This window comes from Brassica rapa, chromosome A05 (assembly GCF_000309985.2).
Source record: "Brassica rapa cultivar Chiifu-401-42 chromosome A05, CAAS_Brap_v3.01, whole genome shotgun sequence".
Classification (NCBI taxonomy): domain Eukaryota; kingdom Viridiplantae; phylum Streptophyta; class Magnoliopsida; order Brassicales; family Brassicaceae; genus Brassica; species Brassica rapa.
In genome coordinates, this window is record NC_024799.2 from 19,291,579 (window position 1) to 19,309,206 (window position 17,628).

General features: G+C 34.2%; 4 protein-coding genes and 1 non-coding gene across 7 annotated transcripts; 2 read left to right on the plus strand and 3 right to left on the minus strand.

The window, feature by feature from the left end:
- Nucleotides 1–1,686: 1,686 nt before the first annotated feature.
- LOC103869170 lies at nt 1,687–6,106 on the minus strand. Its single transcript, XM_009147227.3, has 8 exons — nt 5,800–6,106; nt 5,223–5,633; nt 2,942–4,779; nt 2,596–2,865; nt 2,449–2,529; nt 2,254–2,365; nt 2,093–2,159; nt 1,687–1,998 (listed from the first exon to the last, which is right to left on the minus strand). The coding sequence occupies exons 1-8, from the start codon at nt 5,876–5,878 to the stop codon at nt 1,908–1,910; spliced, it is 2,949 nt and encodes a 982-aa protein (XP_009145475.1). The 5' UTR covers nt 5,879–6,106; the 3' UTR covers nt 1,687–1,907.
- Nucleotide 6,107: 1 nt separating this feature from the next.
- TRNAP-AGG lies at nt 6,108–6,179 on the plus strand. Its single transcript has one exon. It is a non-coding gene; the product is annotated as a tRNA-Pro (tRNA).
- A 106-nt stretch (nt 6,180–6,285) lies between these two features.
- LOC103869171 (pentatricopeptide repeat-containing protein At3g21470) lies at nt 6,286–11,234 on the minus strand. The gene has a single exon (XM_009147228.3). The coding sequence runs from the start codon at nt 8,388–8,390 to the stop codon at nt 6,837–6,839; it is 1,554 nt and encodes a 517-aa protein (XP_009145476.2). The 5' UTR covers nt 8,391–11,234; the 3' UTR covers nt 6,286–6,836.
- A 664-nt stretch (nt 11,235–11,898) lies between these two features.
- On the plus strand, nt 11,899–14,760 carry LOC103869253 (putative FBD-associated F-box protein At5g53635). 2 transcript variants are annotated; one of them, XM_033291582.1, is made up of 3 exons: nt 12,515–13,588; nt 13,770–13,910; nt 14,007–14,760. In XM_033291582.1, the coding sequence occupies exons 1-3, from the start codon at nt 13,166–13,168 to the stop codon at nt 14,349–14,351; spliced, it is 909 nt and encodes a 302-aa protein (XP_033147473.1). In that variant the 5' UTR covers nt 12,515–13,165; the 3' UTR covers nt 14,352–14,760. The 2 variants fall into 2 exon arrangements, with proteins under 2 accessions (XP_033147472.1, XP_033147473.1); XM_033291581.1 differs by having other exon boundaries at nt 11,899–13,588; nt 13,770–14,760.
- Nucleotides 14,617–17,174, minus strand: LOC103869172. 2 transcript variants are annotated; one of them, XM_033291578.1, is made up of 11 exons: nt 16,894–17,174; nt 16,703–16,781; nt 16,471–16,625; nt 16,295–16,388; nt 16,143–16,213; nt 15,958–16,064; nt 15,727–15,848; nt 15,434–15,522; nt 15,265–15,324; nt 15,070–15,174; nt 14,617–14,974 (listed from the first exon to the last, which is right to left on the minus strand). In XM_033291578.1, exons 1-11 carry the CDS (start codon nt 17,056–17,058, stop codon nt 14,855–14,857), a joined length of 1,167 nt encoding a protein of 388 aa, XP_033147469.1. In that variant the 5' UTR covers nt 17,059–17,174; the 3' UTR covers nt 14,617–14,854. The 2 variants fall into 2 exon arrangements, with proteins under 2 accessions (XP_033147469.1, XP_009145477.1); XM_009147229.3 differs by having other exon boundaries at nt 16,703–16,762; nt 16,914–17,169.
- Between the last annotated feature and the right edge of the window lie 454 nt (nt 17,175–17,628).

The window sequence follows — 17,628 nt, forward strand, 5'->3', positions numbered from 1 at the left end:
ATGCTAAATATCTTTCTAATCTCGCCGTACCATTCGACCATGATTCTGTGGTTAATATTTACTTTATTTTATACACATATATCATCTCTTAAAGTGAAACTGCAGGTTCACCAACCAATAGAAAATTGTTATTTTATATTCAGTATCTTTAAAAAAAAAAGAAACAAAATATTGTTGATTTATATCATGATTTTAAAATTTTAAAAAAGCAAAAATAAATAAAAATAGTATTAGATACAAAAAAATATTTTTAACGCCATCAGCAAAACACTAAACCCTAAACTCTAATCTTAAATCCTAAACCTTTGGGTAAACCATAAATCTTTGGATAAATCATAACTTTTAAACCCTTGGGTTTAGTGTTTTTCAGATTTAGTGTTTACTGTCTTTGATTTAGGGTTTATGATTTATCCAAGGATTTACGGTTTATCCAAGGGTTTAGGGTTTATCTAAGGATTTAGGATTTAGATTTTAGGGTTTAGAGTTTAGGACGACGTTAAAAATAATATTTTTTTGCATCTAGTACTATTTTTTATTTATTTTTATTTTAAAATCATGATATAAATTAATAATATCTTGATTCATTTTTCAAAATATATTAAATATACAATAACAACTTCCTATTGGTTGGTGAACCCAAGAATAACTCTAATTATAGATAAACTGTCAATAACAAAATGAATTTTTATTGGTTTTTAGAATTAAAATAAAATATTAAAAGAAATTTAATGTTATGATACTTTAATATAACCAAATAAAAAAAGAAAAAAATTCCATTGATATTTTATTTTCATGTCATTTAAGTTTTCTTTGGATTTCATGAAAATAAACTAAGAATTAGCTAAAAATATATTTAATATTTTAAATTTAGTTTAAATAATTACTTTTTTATTTTGAATAGGCCCCTTCAAGCTCAGGACCCGGCTCTACGTACAAAAAATACATTGCCGACATATGTAAACGGTTAGATAAGTAGAGATCTGGAAGAAATCTAGACATAGAGAAAATGTTGAGAAATCAAACAATTAAACTGTGTCACATGATTAATCTCCATTAGTTATTTCTTGAATAAAATTGCATTTTAATTAATACTCCTACCAGCCGGATGATTGGATGAGATAGGCTATAGAAATTAGTTACTAAATTTTGTTTGGCTGTGGACAACAAAACAAAAAAAGTTAGGCATTTGGAGTTCAAAGTCACAGATGCACTTGATAAACTTGTTACGTTACCATTTTGTGTGACATCACTGTAAATAAACTCAACCATTAATGTTTTATTCTAATTAACAAACACAAGCCGGGCAAAATCACTGAAGATAAATCAGATTAATATATAAAAATTCGCCCAAAGAGATGCTCTTTGAGAGATATTTGAATGCAGATTGTGCATGTAATATATGCTTTCATTAAATGTACAGTCTGTTAGAAAAAAAAACAAAGAAGATGGAGTTGGTTCAGATGCAGAAGAGAAACATGTTAAGATTGAAAAAGGTTTATTTAAAAATCGTCACGATGATAAACATAACTTGATGGCAATAAGGTGAAGTTTTTTCTAGGTTTTTTATGTCTAAAAATTGTAAGATAATTATGTTTTCGACATTTGCTGGTAAATGTGCTATTTCTAAAATAAATAAAATTAACATTTTAGCATTTTAGCCTAAAGAATTACGTTAGCTTTGAGAAATCAACCAACGATATTTATTTATAGCTCTCTAACGTTTATCTTTTCAAATCTAACTCTCAAGTCTTTAGAAAAGTTTAAGCAATTGGAAGCAGAGTATATAATTACAAGAGTTGTAGCCAAAGACAACAACATATTAGTATATTACATATACGACTTTCTAATAAAGTGTATCTAAAACAGAGGAGCTTTCATAAAGGAATAGTTTGATCACATTTCTTCCTTCACCCTCTACGGCGTTGGAACTTTCCTTTGCCATCTCTGATCCATATCGTTGATCTTGTTCTCCTAACATGATCAGTGAAGAGACGGTACCTGACAATGTGCAGTATAAAGAAGGAGACATGCATCAGAGTCTGAGAGAAGACAAAAAGGCTTTGTGAATCTCTTGTTGGATAACAGTACTAACCTCTCGTACTCTAGTTTTTGAGTAACTATCCCATTCAGCACTAACTCAGAGCTATACACCTCAGCCCCTGTAGAGAATAAAGAAGAAACAAAAACTTGAATTTCTCGTGTAATCTACAACATATACTAACCAGAAGTTATATAAATCAAAGTGCAATTCACCTCTTTCTAGAAATGGTATGCTGATATCTCGATCCTCTTCACATGATAAAACTAGAAGATTCTCTGGGACCTTATCGTCGTTTAGGACAGATCTTCCCACTCTTTCTACAGGCTGCAATTTTTTTTCAATACATATCAGTATCATTTTGGGTTTTGTCCACATCAAACTGTGAAAGAGACTTAAAGAATCAGTACCTGTCCATGAACTGCCTTAACCAAAGTTGTGATCGTGTTCAAACCAGGCTTTGTATTTGGAGTGATAAAGACTCTTCTCCCCTGCAAGTAGTGTGACACTAATGAGTTAAAAAGAAAAGAAACTGAAACCAAAAGATGGTGAGATACCTTTAGTAGCGGATTCTGTCGTGCACGAGCCAAAGAAACCCCCATGTTGAAACCGAACTCCTTCTCCTTCTTTGAGTCTCTGAGTATGTAAAGATCCTCGTCAACATAAATATTCACTTGATCAATGCTTTCAAGCCACTGTGTTGTCACCACTGGCTTCCCTGAAGCGATTGCCTCAAGCATGTTCCTTGTGCGCGTAAAGTTATCCGCTATAAAATGTGTTGCCTCTGTCATGGAAGATGCTTCCGAGATATCAAACCTAGCCAAAATCTTATCAAGCAAACGCCATATCGTTAGAAGATTACTTTTGTGTAAAATTTGAAACTTAACTATCTAAATCATATACCTTCTTCTGGTGCTTGGTCACATCTTCATCAAGATGCTGGCTGAACAAGACACGTACACTACGCAAGTCTCTTCGCTTTCTTGTACTCTTTGTCTCGGGAACAGGCTCCACCGATGGTGAGGTCAAGTTACGGAACTCCCTTGTAGTGTTTGATGTACGTGAATCCTTGCAAGAAAGTTTATGATACTCATCTCCCATGCATATAGGTGATACATTCTTTGAAGGCTCCTTAGACTTAACTGGAGTGTCAAAATCAGGTTCTGAACTCCTCTCTGCCTCGTTAACCTGATCTTGCAAGAAACGAGCTGACCTTCTCCGCTTGGGATAGCTCAACACCTCTGCTTCACCTCCACTTGGTTGCTTAAGTAGCTTAGACACAACAACTTCATCTGGCAAATCAACTTTCTCATTCTTTGAATAAGCCTTGACAAGAACTGATTTAGCCTTCTTGGTTTTTGGTTTCAACGATTCATCATCATCATCTACAGCTTGAATCCCCTTAAGTCTCTTGGACTTCCTAGTAACAACTCCACGTGAAGATTTCTTAGCCTCATCCCTGGCGTCCCCAGAGTGCAGAGCACTGATAACTTCAGCAGCCATCTGCGTATCAGGGCCTGCTTCTACCTCTTCTCGCCTATCAAACATTCTTGTTTTACTTTCCTTGGAAACTTCATCCATCTTATCAACAAGATTATTTCTACTCTCTCGTGGATCAGTATGGACAATCCTTCTCTTCGAGCAGTATGGACCTTCCTTGTCAAGCTGGTCACTCTGTAAAGACCTTTCAATACTCTTTCTGCAAGCTTTAGCAGGACTCGGACTAGCCTTATTCATCCTTCGTCTCAACAATTCCTCCTTACCCATAGCTTGAATCCTCTTAGTTCCCTTGGATTGTCTAGTAATCACTCTCTCTTCTCCCGGTGACAGTTTATTTCCTGGACTAGCTTCAGCATTAACTTTGCTGCGATCTCCAGAGCGCACAGAATCAATAGCTTGAGCAGCAATTTTTCTATCATACCCTAACTCTTCCAAGTCACGTATATCAGATGTATTATTATAACCTTCCTCGGCAACGGCATCTAACTCTTTGCCAAGATTCTTTTTAGCGGCTTGAATCATCTTTGGACCCCTAGTCACAGTACACTGCAACAGTCTTGAATCAGAACGAGACTTTCTTTGACTTTTATCCACTGAAACTCCAAGTTCCCTTCTCTGTTCTCTAGGCAAGGAAGAAGGTCTTTGTGCTTTACTAGCAACTCCAAAAAGGTCTTCTTTTCTTCTAAGACAAATATCGCCACCTCCTTCATCCTCACGATTATCATCCCACTCGAACATACTGTTTCCAAGAGCTCTCGCTTTGAAACTTGCTTTCTTTGCTAATTCTAGTGGACCTTTAACACTTGAGATTTTGTCTAATTTTTCTTCTCTTCTCCTTCCGTAATCAGCTTCGACTTCAACACCAAGGTTTAGACCTGACTCACTAATGAGTTTATCAACAAATTTAAGAGCACTGGCTTGTGATGCCTCACCAGGCTCTTGAGAGTCTATATAACTCAAACCAGGAGAAGGGCAGTTTTCTTCAGGCGAATCATCCTCAAATAAAAGCTTCCTCGCTGTTCTTTTTCCTTCATTTTTCTTTTCAGCAAACGTATTGGGAGGACAGTTCTGATTCCCTACTTCTCCAAAATGTTGTTGTAGAATGGAACTAGTTGTGGCTCCTTGACCAGTAGAATGGCAGCTGGCTAAAGTAGGAGTGTCTCTGTTGAGAAGCTTCTGGGCTGAAACAGCAGAAGCACGAAAAGCTGCTGAACGAACTGAAGCGAACCTGGCCATCTTTCCTGTAAAAGAAGAGAACTCCTATGAACAAATATGAAAATTTCAATCAACAGTAGAAGCTCGAAAAGCTTCAAAATCTTTACAAGTGTTGATGAGAACACATCAACAAAAGATTCTACTTGGGAGACATGCAAGATAAAAACATTACTACCAGCAGATTTAGAGCTTAATCTCAAAACAATCGGGGTTTCAAGCTAAAGTATCAAAACATGCTTGTTCCGACAATTGACAAAGAATATTTCACATGTTTGGTTTGGAGACTGGTTATTTAATTTCTAACCAACTATTGTATAGTAGATGCATTTTGAACCCAAAAAAAACATAACCTAGCCAACTTTTAGTTTAAACAAGAAGCAAAAACGAGAACTTGATGCAAGAAAATAACAACAACAATATCGCTATGTTTTCCATAAAAAACGTCTACCACTTTGGGTTAGAAACTCACCCGTTGGCTTAACGTTTTCATGTCCACTCGACGGAGCATGCTCTCTACTCTTATCTTCACTTGATAACACCTTTCTTCTACTACTCGAGTCACCACAGTCAGAGACCTCGCTGTTGTCCACCAAGAAAACAGTAACATCAACATCATCACTATCCTCATCAGAAGGATCCAGCACCTGTGTAGCCAAGCCATCAAAACCTTGGAGTAACTGATCATCCTCTACAAATGGTTCTTCTTGAGTTCCAAACCCCAAATCCACAGCTTGAGTTTCGCGACAGAGAAGAAACTCGTCGTTGTCTATGACCTGAGTCGCCATAAACTCATCATTGATCCAAGCATCGTCCTCAAAAGGTACAGTGTCGTTCATAAACTCATCGCCAAGATTCCCAAAGAAACCATCTTTCTCTTCACCTAACATACGAAACAGATCGAAACCACTATCAGACAACAAGTTAAAAAAAAAAAAGAACTCAACTTTAATTAATCTAATGTCGAGAAACCCAGATCGAAGAAAAGGGGAAAAAGATCAAAGCTTTATAAAGAATAAACCCTAGAGAGAGAGAGAGAGAGATCGTACCAGAGTCGGAAGGCGAAGAGGGAGGAGAATCAATCGGCTGGGTGTCTTGATTCTCCGAAAAGTTGTGATCTTTAGTCATATCGATTCATCCACTGTCGAAATTCCGACCAAAAGTAATCTCCTTTCTGAACCAATTTGGTCGGGATTGATTTGTCGACACACGAACTTGTACGCGAAAGTGAGAAGAAGAGGGAAAGACAGAATTTAGGCGCGGAAAGACAGTAATGCGTCTCGTTAGGGCTCGCGTGGAGGGAATTACAGTAGATGTTTAATTGATCATCAATAACTAAAACTAGTGATCACAAAACGGGCATTTGGTCTAGTGGTATGATTCTCGCTTAGGGTGCGAGAGGTCCCGAGTTCAATTCTCGGAATGCCCCCTTGTTTTCCTTTTCTTATAATGAAAATTGGATAAAGTTTGCAGTTTCGTTAACGCTTTACATATGCGCAAGAAACATTAGATTCATCAACGCAGACAAGACAACAATGAAAAGTACCGTCTTTTTATTACAAGAGATATATAATTCAGACAGAGCATGTCGGATCTCTGCAGCTGTAATTTTCATCAACAGTTTACACAGAAAAATACACAATAGACTTAAATTCGCGTTAATCTTAATACAATGCGATCTGAAGCCTTCTTCAACACGTTCCATAGACTCAGGCTTGTCTTCTTGCCAATGTTCTTCAAAACGTATCACATACAATCAATGTTCTTGCCAATGCAACCTGAACCTGTCACTTGCTTCTCTCACTTAGCTGAAACCATCTTTCTGGAACTCATCAGCTTGATCTCAAACGCATTTAACGAGAACTTGATGCTCAGAGACTGCCAGCGATGCAATCAAAACTATTGGAAGAACTATCAACCACTTCTGCTTCAATGTTCACCAGCTTCCCTCACTATTCGAACCTGAGTTCTTGTTAGCCTTGTCACCCTCTTAGCCTTTTTACAAGCAACGGGGATAATGTTCTTGTTTCATACTCATCAGGTGTCTTTAGTTCTTTGCCGTCTGAAACATCTAAGTCGTGTAGACTCAGGACAAAACTAGTGAGCTTAATCCTGTGGATTTCTCAAGACCCCTTTTCTCCATTTCCACTCTCAATGTTTCAGCTGTTTGCCAACTCTCGGCATGTGCGTACAAGTTCGATATCAACACAAGATGATTTTCACTGTCACCGTTTGTGATGCTTCCTGCAGTATCGATTATCTTCATCACCTGTTCAGCCATTTCTGTATTCATATGAACCTTACAGGCACCAAGTAAAGCTCCCAAAACTGTATCGTTCGGTTTCACAGGCATTTCTTTTACCAATCCGTAGGCTTCTTTCAGTTTACCTGAGAGTCCCAAGAGATGAACCAAACATCCAAAATGCTTCACATTCGGTTTCACATCTTTGGTTTTCATCTCCAAGAATATATTTAGACCTTCCACTATAAACCCTCCATGAACACAAGCAGTGAGAGCCGCTAGAAACGTGATCTCATCCGGTTTCGTGTCTAACCTCTCCATCGTTTGAAACATCTCTAAAGCTTCTCTGCCTTTCCCATGAAAGGCAAGACAGGAGATCATAGAGTTCCAACAAGCAACACTTCTCAGACTTAACGACTCAAACACGGATGAGGCATTCTCTAGATCCCCACACTTAGCATACATATCGATCAATGCGTTTGAAACAAACTCATTAAGCTCAATTCCCATATGGTTAATCAGAGAGTGAACTTCTGTCCCAACATCAAGACGACCTGATTGAGCACAAGCAGACAAAACACTCGAAACCGTCACTGCATCCGGTTCAAACCCTTCTCCTTGCATCTTACCAAAAGCATCAATAGCACTATCAGAGTACCCATTCTTTGCATAACCGGTGATCAAACTGTTCCAAATCACCAAATCACGAACCTTAACACGGTTAAAAACACCACTAGCCTCATCCACATCACCTACCCTAAAATACCCAGAGATCATCAACGACCACACAAACGAGTTCTTCTCCGGTATCTCCTCAAAGAACATCCGAGCAGCCTCCATCTCTCTATTACTAACGTACCCTCCAAGCATCACCGCCCAAGCCTTCACACTCTTCATCTCCAGAGGCATTCTCTCAAACAAGTCTCTAGCTTTCTCAGTCTCCTTTCTCTTCCCGTACCCTTTCATCATCTCGATCCAAGTCACTTCATTTCCACTCCCCATTATCTCTCCGAACAACCTAGTGGCCAAGAGCGCGTCACCGTTCCACATATACCCACCGATCATAGCGTTCCAAGTAGCAACGTTTCTCTCAGGCATTTCGTCGAACACGTTACGTGCAGAAACTATGCATCCACTTTGGCTATACATTTTGATCAGAGAGGTTCTCACCATGACGTCAGAGTGGATACCGAACTTGATCGACTCGGAATGCAGTTGCTTCCCGAGAACAAAGTTTGGAACGCAAGCACATGCTTTTAGAAGCAGAGGAATCCATCCCGGAAAGAACACTCCTTTGCGGCGGATTGCTTCGTACAGAAGCAGAGCTTGTTTTGGTGATCCTTTGGAAATGTGTTTCCTTATAAGATTGGATATATCAACATTGTCCCGCAAATTCATGATCGGTGTGTGACCAAACACAACTCTTCCCTAGTTTTGGCAACTGATAGATACAAATTGTTACGGGTAACACGTTATTTAACTCGACTTTTATTTCATTACAGTTGCCTTTTTAAAAATGTTATAAGGGGGATGTAACAAAATAATTGGAAACCGAATCAAATAAAAATTTAATATTTAATATGGTTACATCCATCAACAATTTTTTTATTAACGATGGGTGGCTGAATGAATTTTTTTTATCTACCATCAAATCAAGCTATTTTCCCAACAATTTCTCTATTCACAAATCAAGTTATCATTCATCAACTCATTTAGTTTAACGGCTTTTAAATAAGTTATTTAATTAAAATATTTATTAAATATGATTTTATTTAAAGTTAGTGAAGATCATATTAACCCATTTACACACACACACACACACACATATATATATATATATATTTAATAGAATATACTAAAAATTAAAATTTTCAAATCTTTTTCAAAAAAATTGTTCGGTTTTCGGTGTGAAATGAGTTTGATATTAGTTTTCAGATATAACAATTTAAGAATCGTTCGAATATATAAGTCATGTTTAATAGAGTATGAAATTTTGATTTTCATGTCGATTCCGAATCAGAGTATTTGGGTACAAATATTCTTGATTAATTAGGTTAAGTAACTAATAAGAAAATATAAAATATTACAACCTTTTAGGAATAAAGTCTAAAAATAATTTATGAAATGCATTTGGTTTAAGTGTATAGTTATGCAACTTGAAATATTTAATATAGTTACCAAAAATTATATTTAATTAATATAAAGCAAATATGATTACAAAAACATAAATATAAAAATTAAATTTCACAAAAAATAAAAATAATAAAATATACCCGCCCTTTAAGAGTCCTAACAGTGCTTAACATTCCGAAGTCCTAACAATTTTCAACAGCAACTCTTAAAGGTGCTTAACAGTCCAAAGTCCTATAAATGGTTCATAATTGTTTCTGAAGGGTTTATACTACTATTTATATTTCCAAACAATACTATAATTAATTTTATGTCCAAAACAATATAAAACATTATATCTCATTTTTTGAATAATCTTTTAACAATTTTCTTTCAACTTATTTAGATAAATTAAATAATCAAAAATTAAATAATTTATAAAAAAAATATAAATACAAATTATTTTTGCAGGTTTGGATACTACAAAAAACATTTCAATTAGTAACAAATCAATTAAATTTGACGTATTATTTTTATATTTTCTAAATAATGGTTATTTCATTTATTTAAGTAACATAATAATTCTATAATAGCCACTACATAGTATATATATATATATATAATATGCATTGTAAATAACTACATTGTACGATAAATACAGTAACAAACAAAATTATGAAATATATATTATCTGAAGAAAAATCTTTAACAGTAATTGTAAACAACAAATTTAAACTGATTATAATTTGGACCAAATTATTAACAAGACAAATTACAAACAAAAAAATATAATTAATTTTAATTAATCAATATAAAAAGAATAATACGATCAAGACACAATTATAGTTTTTAATTATTTTATATCTATCATTTTCTGTATCAAAATTTTGTAGAGACACTATAATTTTATACAATCGCAAAACACTGAAGTTTAAACTTTAGATTAAAATTAGGTGACAAATTATGAAAATATAAAAAATTGAAATAAAATTGGATTACATATCGGTCATCCATCGGTTCAGTCGGTTAGTTTCGGGTTTTAGTAATATATACATGTTTTAAGTATGAATATATTTTTTAAAGCCTAAACCGAATTATCGGATCACCGGATTAACCAGTTTGACCGCATCTCTGGGTCTAACTTAAAAGCACAGATTTAAATGCAAAAATATTTTAATTACACTTTTTTTTTACAAATTAACAAAATATTTGTTAAGTTATTATTGAAAATTTTCATCATAAAATATTTTGCGCTTGCTAAGTGTAGGTCAAGATCTAGTTTATATTAAATAGGAAAATTATCTAAAATATTACTTAATTTTGTTTTAAATTATTTCAACCCGTTTCATTACGAAGTTTTAATAAAATATTTATCATTTGTTTGATTAATTTTGTGATATGTATATTTATTTGATACATTTTAAATCATAAAACATATTTGATATAAATTTATTGATTTTAACATTTTATTTGTATAAAACTATTTGATGTCTACTTAAACCAAGCATAATCTCGCATATATAATTATGTGTTCATAAAAATCAAAATAATTTAAGAAAAGAAATTAATATTCATTAAGTTTAAAGGAATGCAATTTTTATTTATGAAAATACAAATAAAATAATCTCCAAATAATTAATTAATTTTATATTTAATTAATTTTATAGTATGTAAATCTGCAAAAATAATAATACTTATTTCAACTTTTTATAGGATATATGAATATTTTTAAATCAAATAATTTAAAAGAACATAAATAAAGTGTTACTAAAAAGGTTGAACCTAATGTTTTATATTGTTTAGACACAAGATTTGTTATTGTGTTGTTAAAAATACATTTAGTAGTATAATATTATTTTCTATAATTAGAAGAGTGAATTTAACTATATTGTAAAAGGATGTAGTTAATTTAAAACCTGTAAAAAAAAAGTTGGATTCTGTCTAAATAAGAAAGATGTATCATCCCCTATATATTATTTGAGAAACATTACAACATTGTTTTGTAGCCATGTGTCATCACTACAATGATTCTTAGAATGCTTAGAGAAATAGGTTGGTCCATCTAAATATATAATAAACTTTTTATTAAACTAACCATAAATACATTATTAATGTGCTTCATTATTTCCTTAAATAAAATTACGAAATTTTCTAATGTGGGTAAAGTATATATATGACAATTAATGATTTTGAATAATAAAGATTTAATAAAAATAAGGGTGTCTTATATTATAATTTTTTAATTTTAAACTATGAAAATAAATTAAAAAATCATAGTAACCATATAATAAAAATTAAAATTTTTCTTTCTATGTTATATTTTGAATTTTTAAAAACGATTATAAATTACTAAAATTGTTAAAAATTTCACATTCAAATTTTGTGATCCATGGTTTAAAATTTTTGTTATGACTTGATACAAATAATTAAAAAATCATATAAGTTAAAGTCTCATTTAATAAGTATTAAAAGTAATATATATATATATATATATATATCATTTTAAATTAAATTATATGACCATATAAAAAAATATAAATATCTTAATTTTGAAATGTACTGTGAACAATTTTTTTTTTGATAAAAAATTTGAAAAATATAGACAACTTAATTTTTAAAAATATTATAAATCACTTAAACTATTAATCTCACAGTGAAAATTTGTTATCAGTAATTTATTTTTTTTGCTATAACACATACAATTGATATAAAATATATGAGCAAAATTTAACATTTAATAAATATTAATATTAAAATATATTGTATATAAGTTAATATTATTTAAATTTAATTATATACCATATCAAATAGAAAAAATATTTTTTGGATTAATCAAATTTATTTATATGTTCTCACCAATTTAATTATATAAGTAATAGTTACCGTCATTTTAATTATTTAATATATATTTATTATTTTATAAGATGTTATAAACATATAATATATAAAAAAAATTATGTATATAATGTTCATCCCGCGCAAGGCGCGGATCTTAACCTAGTGTATCATATTACTTAAACTGTATCGTTATTTGTTGAATCATAATTATTTTAATGGTTGTTGTACACTTAACACTTGGATGTAATTTCTCTTTTAAATAAAGTTTACTTGACAAAAAAAAAAGTTTACTTTTTTATTTTTAATCTTTGCGGGTGAGTGGAAGATGGGAAAACTAATCAAACTATAAATAGATGTCACACCCACGAGTAGAAAACAAGGTTTTCTATCGGATTCGTCTCTCTTCCACCCACTTTCGGTTCGTCTCTTCTGCCTCAAGCATACGTCTCTTGAACACCGTTAATTGTTTTGGTCAAATAAACATCGTTAATTGTAGTTTGTTTCCATCTGTCTCGGCGTTTGACCTATAACTTTTGGGATATATAGACGTCTGATGTTGCTAGTCTAGGGCTTTTTTTAACTCTGTTTTCGTTAATGCTGATTATGTCGTTTGGTTGCAACTCGTAAGCTATGTCTCCATATTACCTAGGCGGCTAGGCCTCCAAATAAACTTGCGTTTTCACTTTTTTTTTTTTTTTTGCAGAACAGATGGGAAATCCAAAAATGTTAGTTCTAAAGAGTTGAGTCAGAGATCTAAGGAAGATGAGGACAGGATAAGCAATTTACCGGACCATTTGATATGTCAGATAATTTATCTTCTCTCCACAGAGGAAGCTGTTAGGACAAGCGTTTTATCCACTAGATGGAGACATGTTTGGCTTTGGCTTCCTGGTTTTGAATTGAGTTCCAGAAATTTCTCAGATACCAATGCCTTTGTGAGCTTTGGTGACAGAGTTTTGGATTCTAGTAGGGTTACATGCATACGGAAACTCAAGTTAACTTTAGGGGATAATGCAAACACTGTAAAGGACGGCTCTTTTTTCACGTCATGGATTGATGCTGCAATAAAGCTTAAGATCCAGCATCTAGACATTGATTGGGCTGCATACGATTTTTTCACTCACCGTCGCCTAAGGTTGCATAGCTGTGAGACACTGGTATACTTAAGACTCTCCAACTTGTTCTTGGATGATGAGGTGTTTGTTGTCTTACCTTGTTTGAAGACAATGTATTTAGAACAAAATTGGTACTCGAGTGAGACTACTCTGAAGAAACTTATCTCATCATGTCCCGTCCTTGAAAATTTAAATATTGTCGCATCTAATAGTGATGCACAAGTCTATCAGGTGCACTCTCGGTCACTGAAGAGACTCAGCATTGAAAGAAGAATTCTCAAAGTGTTGGATGGTGTGCCTGGAATTGTTATTGATGCTCCTCTACTAAGCTGTTTGAGCATCCATGATCATGAATCTAAAACCTTCATAGTAAAAAGCAATTTGGAGTCCAATGCAAAGTTATATATTTCTCTCAACTATGGTTTAGTTGGATCTGATGTCTTTAAAAGTGTTTCATCCAGAAGTAGCTTTCGTGACTTTCTTACTGGGATTTCGATGGTCGGGGATATGACAATATCTCAAAGTACATCTCAGGTAGTATGTAAAGTAAATTTTTCGTTACAAAATAAATGTTTTTTTAGAATTTCAATGCAAAATTTATTAATTTTATTCTAGATATACATACATGTAGTTCAACGCAGGCTTTTTGGACATGCATAATTTTCTATCGTGAAAGTCAGTCTCTGACAAACATTGTTGTCTTTGTTTGTTCCAGCTCATATGCCTATACTCGAAGCTAGAACCGCTGCCTCAATTTGAATACATGTCGCGCCTGTGCGTTTCTCTCCACGCGACCAATTCGATATGGCTGAAAACATTTATTAGGAGTTTCCCTAATCTAAGATCCCTCATCTTGGTACTGATGAATCTGCTAATTAAACTCAATGATATTTTTCTCATCACTATGAGTTTTCTGCAATATCATTTCATCATCTTTTTTTTTCCCCCTCAGGAACAAATTGGTTATGTGAATTACCCTGAGCCACAATCCGAGGAGGAGAATCCCAAGTGTTTTCTATCGTCTCTCGAGTTTGTTGATATCTATTTTTCATGTCAAGGACGTTATACAGACATGAAGTTGGTAAGTTACATCCTTGAGAATTCAGCAATCCTCAAGAAACTCACTCTAAGTTGGGATCATCATTCAACAAAAGGTGAAATCATTAAGGAACTGCTCAAAATCCCAAGACGCTCTACCAAATGTGAAGTTGTCATCCTTGGTTTTAAAAGACAAGCGCCTTTGTCGCCATGGCGCAAGGCTCACCAAGGCGAAGGCCCTGACGCCACATACCTCTAAGGTGGTTGACTCAAAGCGGACTAGAAAGCTCGCTTTTGAGATCTCAGGGTGTTTTGCCTTCTCACTTCATCCCTCTACTCTCTTATTCTAACTTCATCTCTGTGTCTTCTATGTCTCCACCTTAGAATTTCCTTTGTAATCTTTTATCGCTTTGATCACATATTCATAGTTGAATTTCCAATGTTTTTATCTGATTGCTTTGATCACATATTCACAGTTAGGTATAAAGTTTACTTAACTGATCAAATCACAAAGACTTCTCTCAGAGACTCAAAATTCTTGTTTTCTTGTTTTTTTTTCGGAATTCCTTATTTGAGCGAGGCTACAAAAGTGCAACTCATGTGAGTTTGATCCAAACGACAAACCCTAAAGAACGAGAAAGAGTTGCAGTAGATGCATGACACTAAAATAGAAATGTGTTTCCCTCTGCTGCTACACTTTCCCTTAAAAAGATTTGAAAATATTATTCAACGGAGCAACCTTGGAACAGATCTTAATGGTCCTCAGCTGAGAAGAGCTTCATTCTTGTTTAACTCGTCCAAATCCACACTCACTCTTAAACCCGACTTCACCAAAGCATTGACCATTGCAGGGATGTCAGATCTCAATGAAGCTGCTACAGCCTGTTTCGTTTTTTTTTTAGAAAAATGGTTTGCTTACAAGCTTTGGTTTCCAAGTATACATACATACAGTGACTTAACTCAGAGACAATCTTTACCTTCTTATCTTCTTCGTTTTGGTGCTTGAGAACATCCACCGGCCACTCGTTTACCAGCTTCTTGAATTCAGCCTCAAGTGCTGACTTCTTCTCATCAGGATATGCCTGTGAGGAATATACACAACATGTTTTTAGATAATGTCATGATTAGGACGATGAAAAAGGATGTTATTAACCAGATTCTAGCTCACACACCTGGCAGATAATTTGGATGACAGCAGCAGCTTCTTCAGGTTTATGTTCTAGCAGAAACCCCTGGGAGAGATTAAAGTTTCAAGGGTAATCAGACTTTTTAATTCTAGGGAACATGAATAGGTGGTGGTAATGCCCATAACATGAGGATGCTAGAGAGAAATGTTTTTACCTTTGCACATGAAAAGGCTGCGGAAAGAGTGTGTTGGGTGTAAGTCTCAGATCTCAGCTTATCAACCTTCCATAACGACTCCGTGTCTCCTGATAAACGATTAACACAGCAAGCAGTTGGCATCTAAGCAGTATATGAAAATCTTTATATGCTGCTATGATTTAATTATATCAGATTCAGGAGTGTGTACACATTTCTCAAGATGAGTTCAAGTTCAAACTATGGAACGCTTGTGGCAAACTCATCTACATAACAACAACAAACATAGGAAACCAAATACACTCAAAACCTACCTCTTTTGGCAGCAAATTCCATCCATACATCAAAAGTGGTCTTCCTTAACTTGACTCCAGCTTTGCAGAATTTCTTAGAGTACTTAGCTAATAGATCCCAGCTATCTGTCTCATGACAGATCCTGCAACAACATTCAGTTGAAGTTCATTTCATGATATAACAAAAGATCATCGAATCAGCAAGCCATCGAAAGCCGTAGAAAAGATGAGCAACAAAGTAAGCCTAGGCACCTGAAAACTAAATCCGCTGTACCGGGTTGTAAAGGCAGGTCATTCGCCTTCAGAAGTTTCATTACCTCGTCCATGAGGTTAGCGTTCTTGTGCTCTAACGCATATGACTACATTATCCAGAAAACATCCTTAAAACCTTGAGGCATTAAATAAAGAACCAACCAAGTTATAGACTTGCAATATACCAGTAAATGGTGAGCAGATGCAACACTAGGAGTCAAACCATGAACATTATGTTTCCAAAGAGCCCGTTTACCTGAGGATTAAGTCACAATAACTATATTAGCATTGGCAGATTCTAACAACAGCCAAGTGAAGCAACAAGGTTTGAGATTACCATGGTTAATTGCTCCCACACGTACACAGGTCTTAGCAACTTGCCGGCATAGATTGCAATTAAAGTTGTCATGTATACGGAGATTGGACAACCTCTACATTCCAGAAACAAACATAATCTCAGAACTATCTTAACAAGACAAGGAACAGAGTAGGTAGAAGAAGTAAACAACTCACAAATCTCCGGAGATTCTGAAGAGCGTCAAAGAGGAAACTGATGTCATCCTCCTTCCGACAATTCTCAATCAACGACCACAACAAAGCATTTGGAGGCATGGATCTCTTGACATTCACAGAATCAAGTATCTTACCATGTAGCTCCTTGACAGCCTCTGCATACAGAAACACTCTAGTGAGCTCAATAGCCATTCCAAAAACAAAGCTTTTATTAAAAAAATCAGCGAAAAACCTGTAGGATCTTCGACATGTTTTGCTTCAGAGGAAAAGCTTGATCTCAGCATCATCAGCCCTACAAAACACATTGTCATCTCAATAACTCACCAAATTGCAAAGGTCAAGACTTTAGAATCTTTTGCACATAAAGGATTAACCTTTTGTCTTCTTTAAGAATGGGCAATCACCACATATTGTTAAAACTGCGTGAAATGAAGAGATGGTACCTGGAGAGACAGAGACTGAAGGAGATCGATGGTTCTGCCATTGGGTAGAGTCAACAACATGAGAAGCGAATCTCACATCAGTCTCGAGGAGTGCAAGGGGTTTCAGAGCCCGAGCGATTCTACGAGAGTTCGATAGATACTGCATGACTCTGGATCCTTAGCCTCTCTGAGTCAAGCCGTGTTATCGAATTGAATCAATGAAGAGGAAATGAAGAACAAACAGTGACGCAGGCTTTAGGGTTTATGTTTTTCTTTACCCACTAAAATAGTATTTACTTAAAACACCCCCATACTATTGGTTATTTGGAAATAACTAATCATTTCCAGATTTCTTTTAGATTTTTGTTATCTTTCCAGGTATTAAGATTTATGCATATTTTTTTTAACTTTTAAGTTTTAAATATTGGTCTATTTAGAAAACACATCTATATAGAATTTGACATATTATATAAAAAAAATAACATGAACTAGAAAAATAAATGTTTTTCTCTCTTTGTTTTTTGCTTTTTTCTTTAGATTTCGTCAACTGTTTGCTTTTATTTGCTTATTCCAACTAGTTTCATAGAACATGAGTCGGATTTAGTTTCTTTTCGATGTTTTCTTTATACTTTTTAGGTTGACTTTCATCTATGTTTTTTTTCTATTCACCAGTTAGATTTGTTTTAGATTTAGATCTAATTGTGTCATGTATAAGGTGATTGAGAGCTATTGTTGA

Coding starts and splice junctions, on each gene's coding strand:
- LOC103869170 (XM_009147227.3), bottom strand. CDS start 5,878: ATGACTAAAGATCACAACTTTTCGGAGAATCAAGACACCCAGCCGATT. Junction 4,780..5,222: donor TGAAAACGTTAAGCCAACGG/GTGAGTTTCTAA, acceptor CTTCTTTTACAG/GAAAGATGGCCAGGTTCGCT. Junction 2,530..2,595: donor GACAGAATCCGCTACTAAAG/GTATCTCACCAT, acceptor CACTACTTGCAG/GGGAGAAGAGTCTTTATCAC.
- LOC103869171 (XM_009147228.3), bottom strand. CDS start 8,390: ATGAATTTGCGGGACAATGTTGATATATCCAATCTTATAAGGAAACAC.
- LOC103869253 (XM_033291581.1), top strand. CDS start 13,166: ATGTATTTAGAACAAAATTGGTACTCGAGTGAGACTACTCTGAAGAAA. Junction 13,589..13,769: donor TATCTCAAAGTACATCTCAG/GTAGTATGTAAA, acceptor TGTTTGTTCCAG/CTCATATGCCTATACTCGAA.
- LOC103869172 (XM_033291578.1), bottom strand. CDS start 17,058: ATGCAGTATCTATCGAACTCTCGTAGAATCGCTCGGGCTCTGAAACCC. Junction 16,626..16,702: donor ACATGTCGAAGATCCTACAG/GTTTTTCGCTGA, acceptor TTCTGTATGCAG/AGGCTGTCAAGGAGCTACAT. Junction 16,214..16,294: donor TGTGGGAGCAATTAACCATG/GTAATCTCAAAC, acceptor CTTAATCCTCAG/GTAAACGGGCTCTTTGGAAA.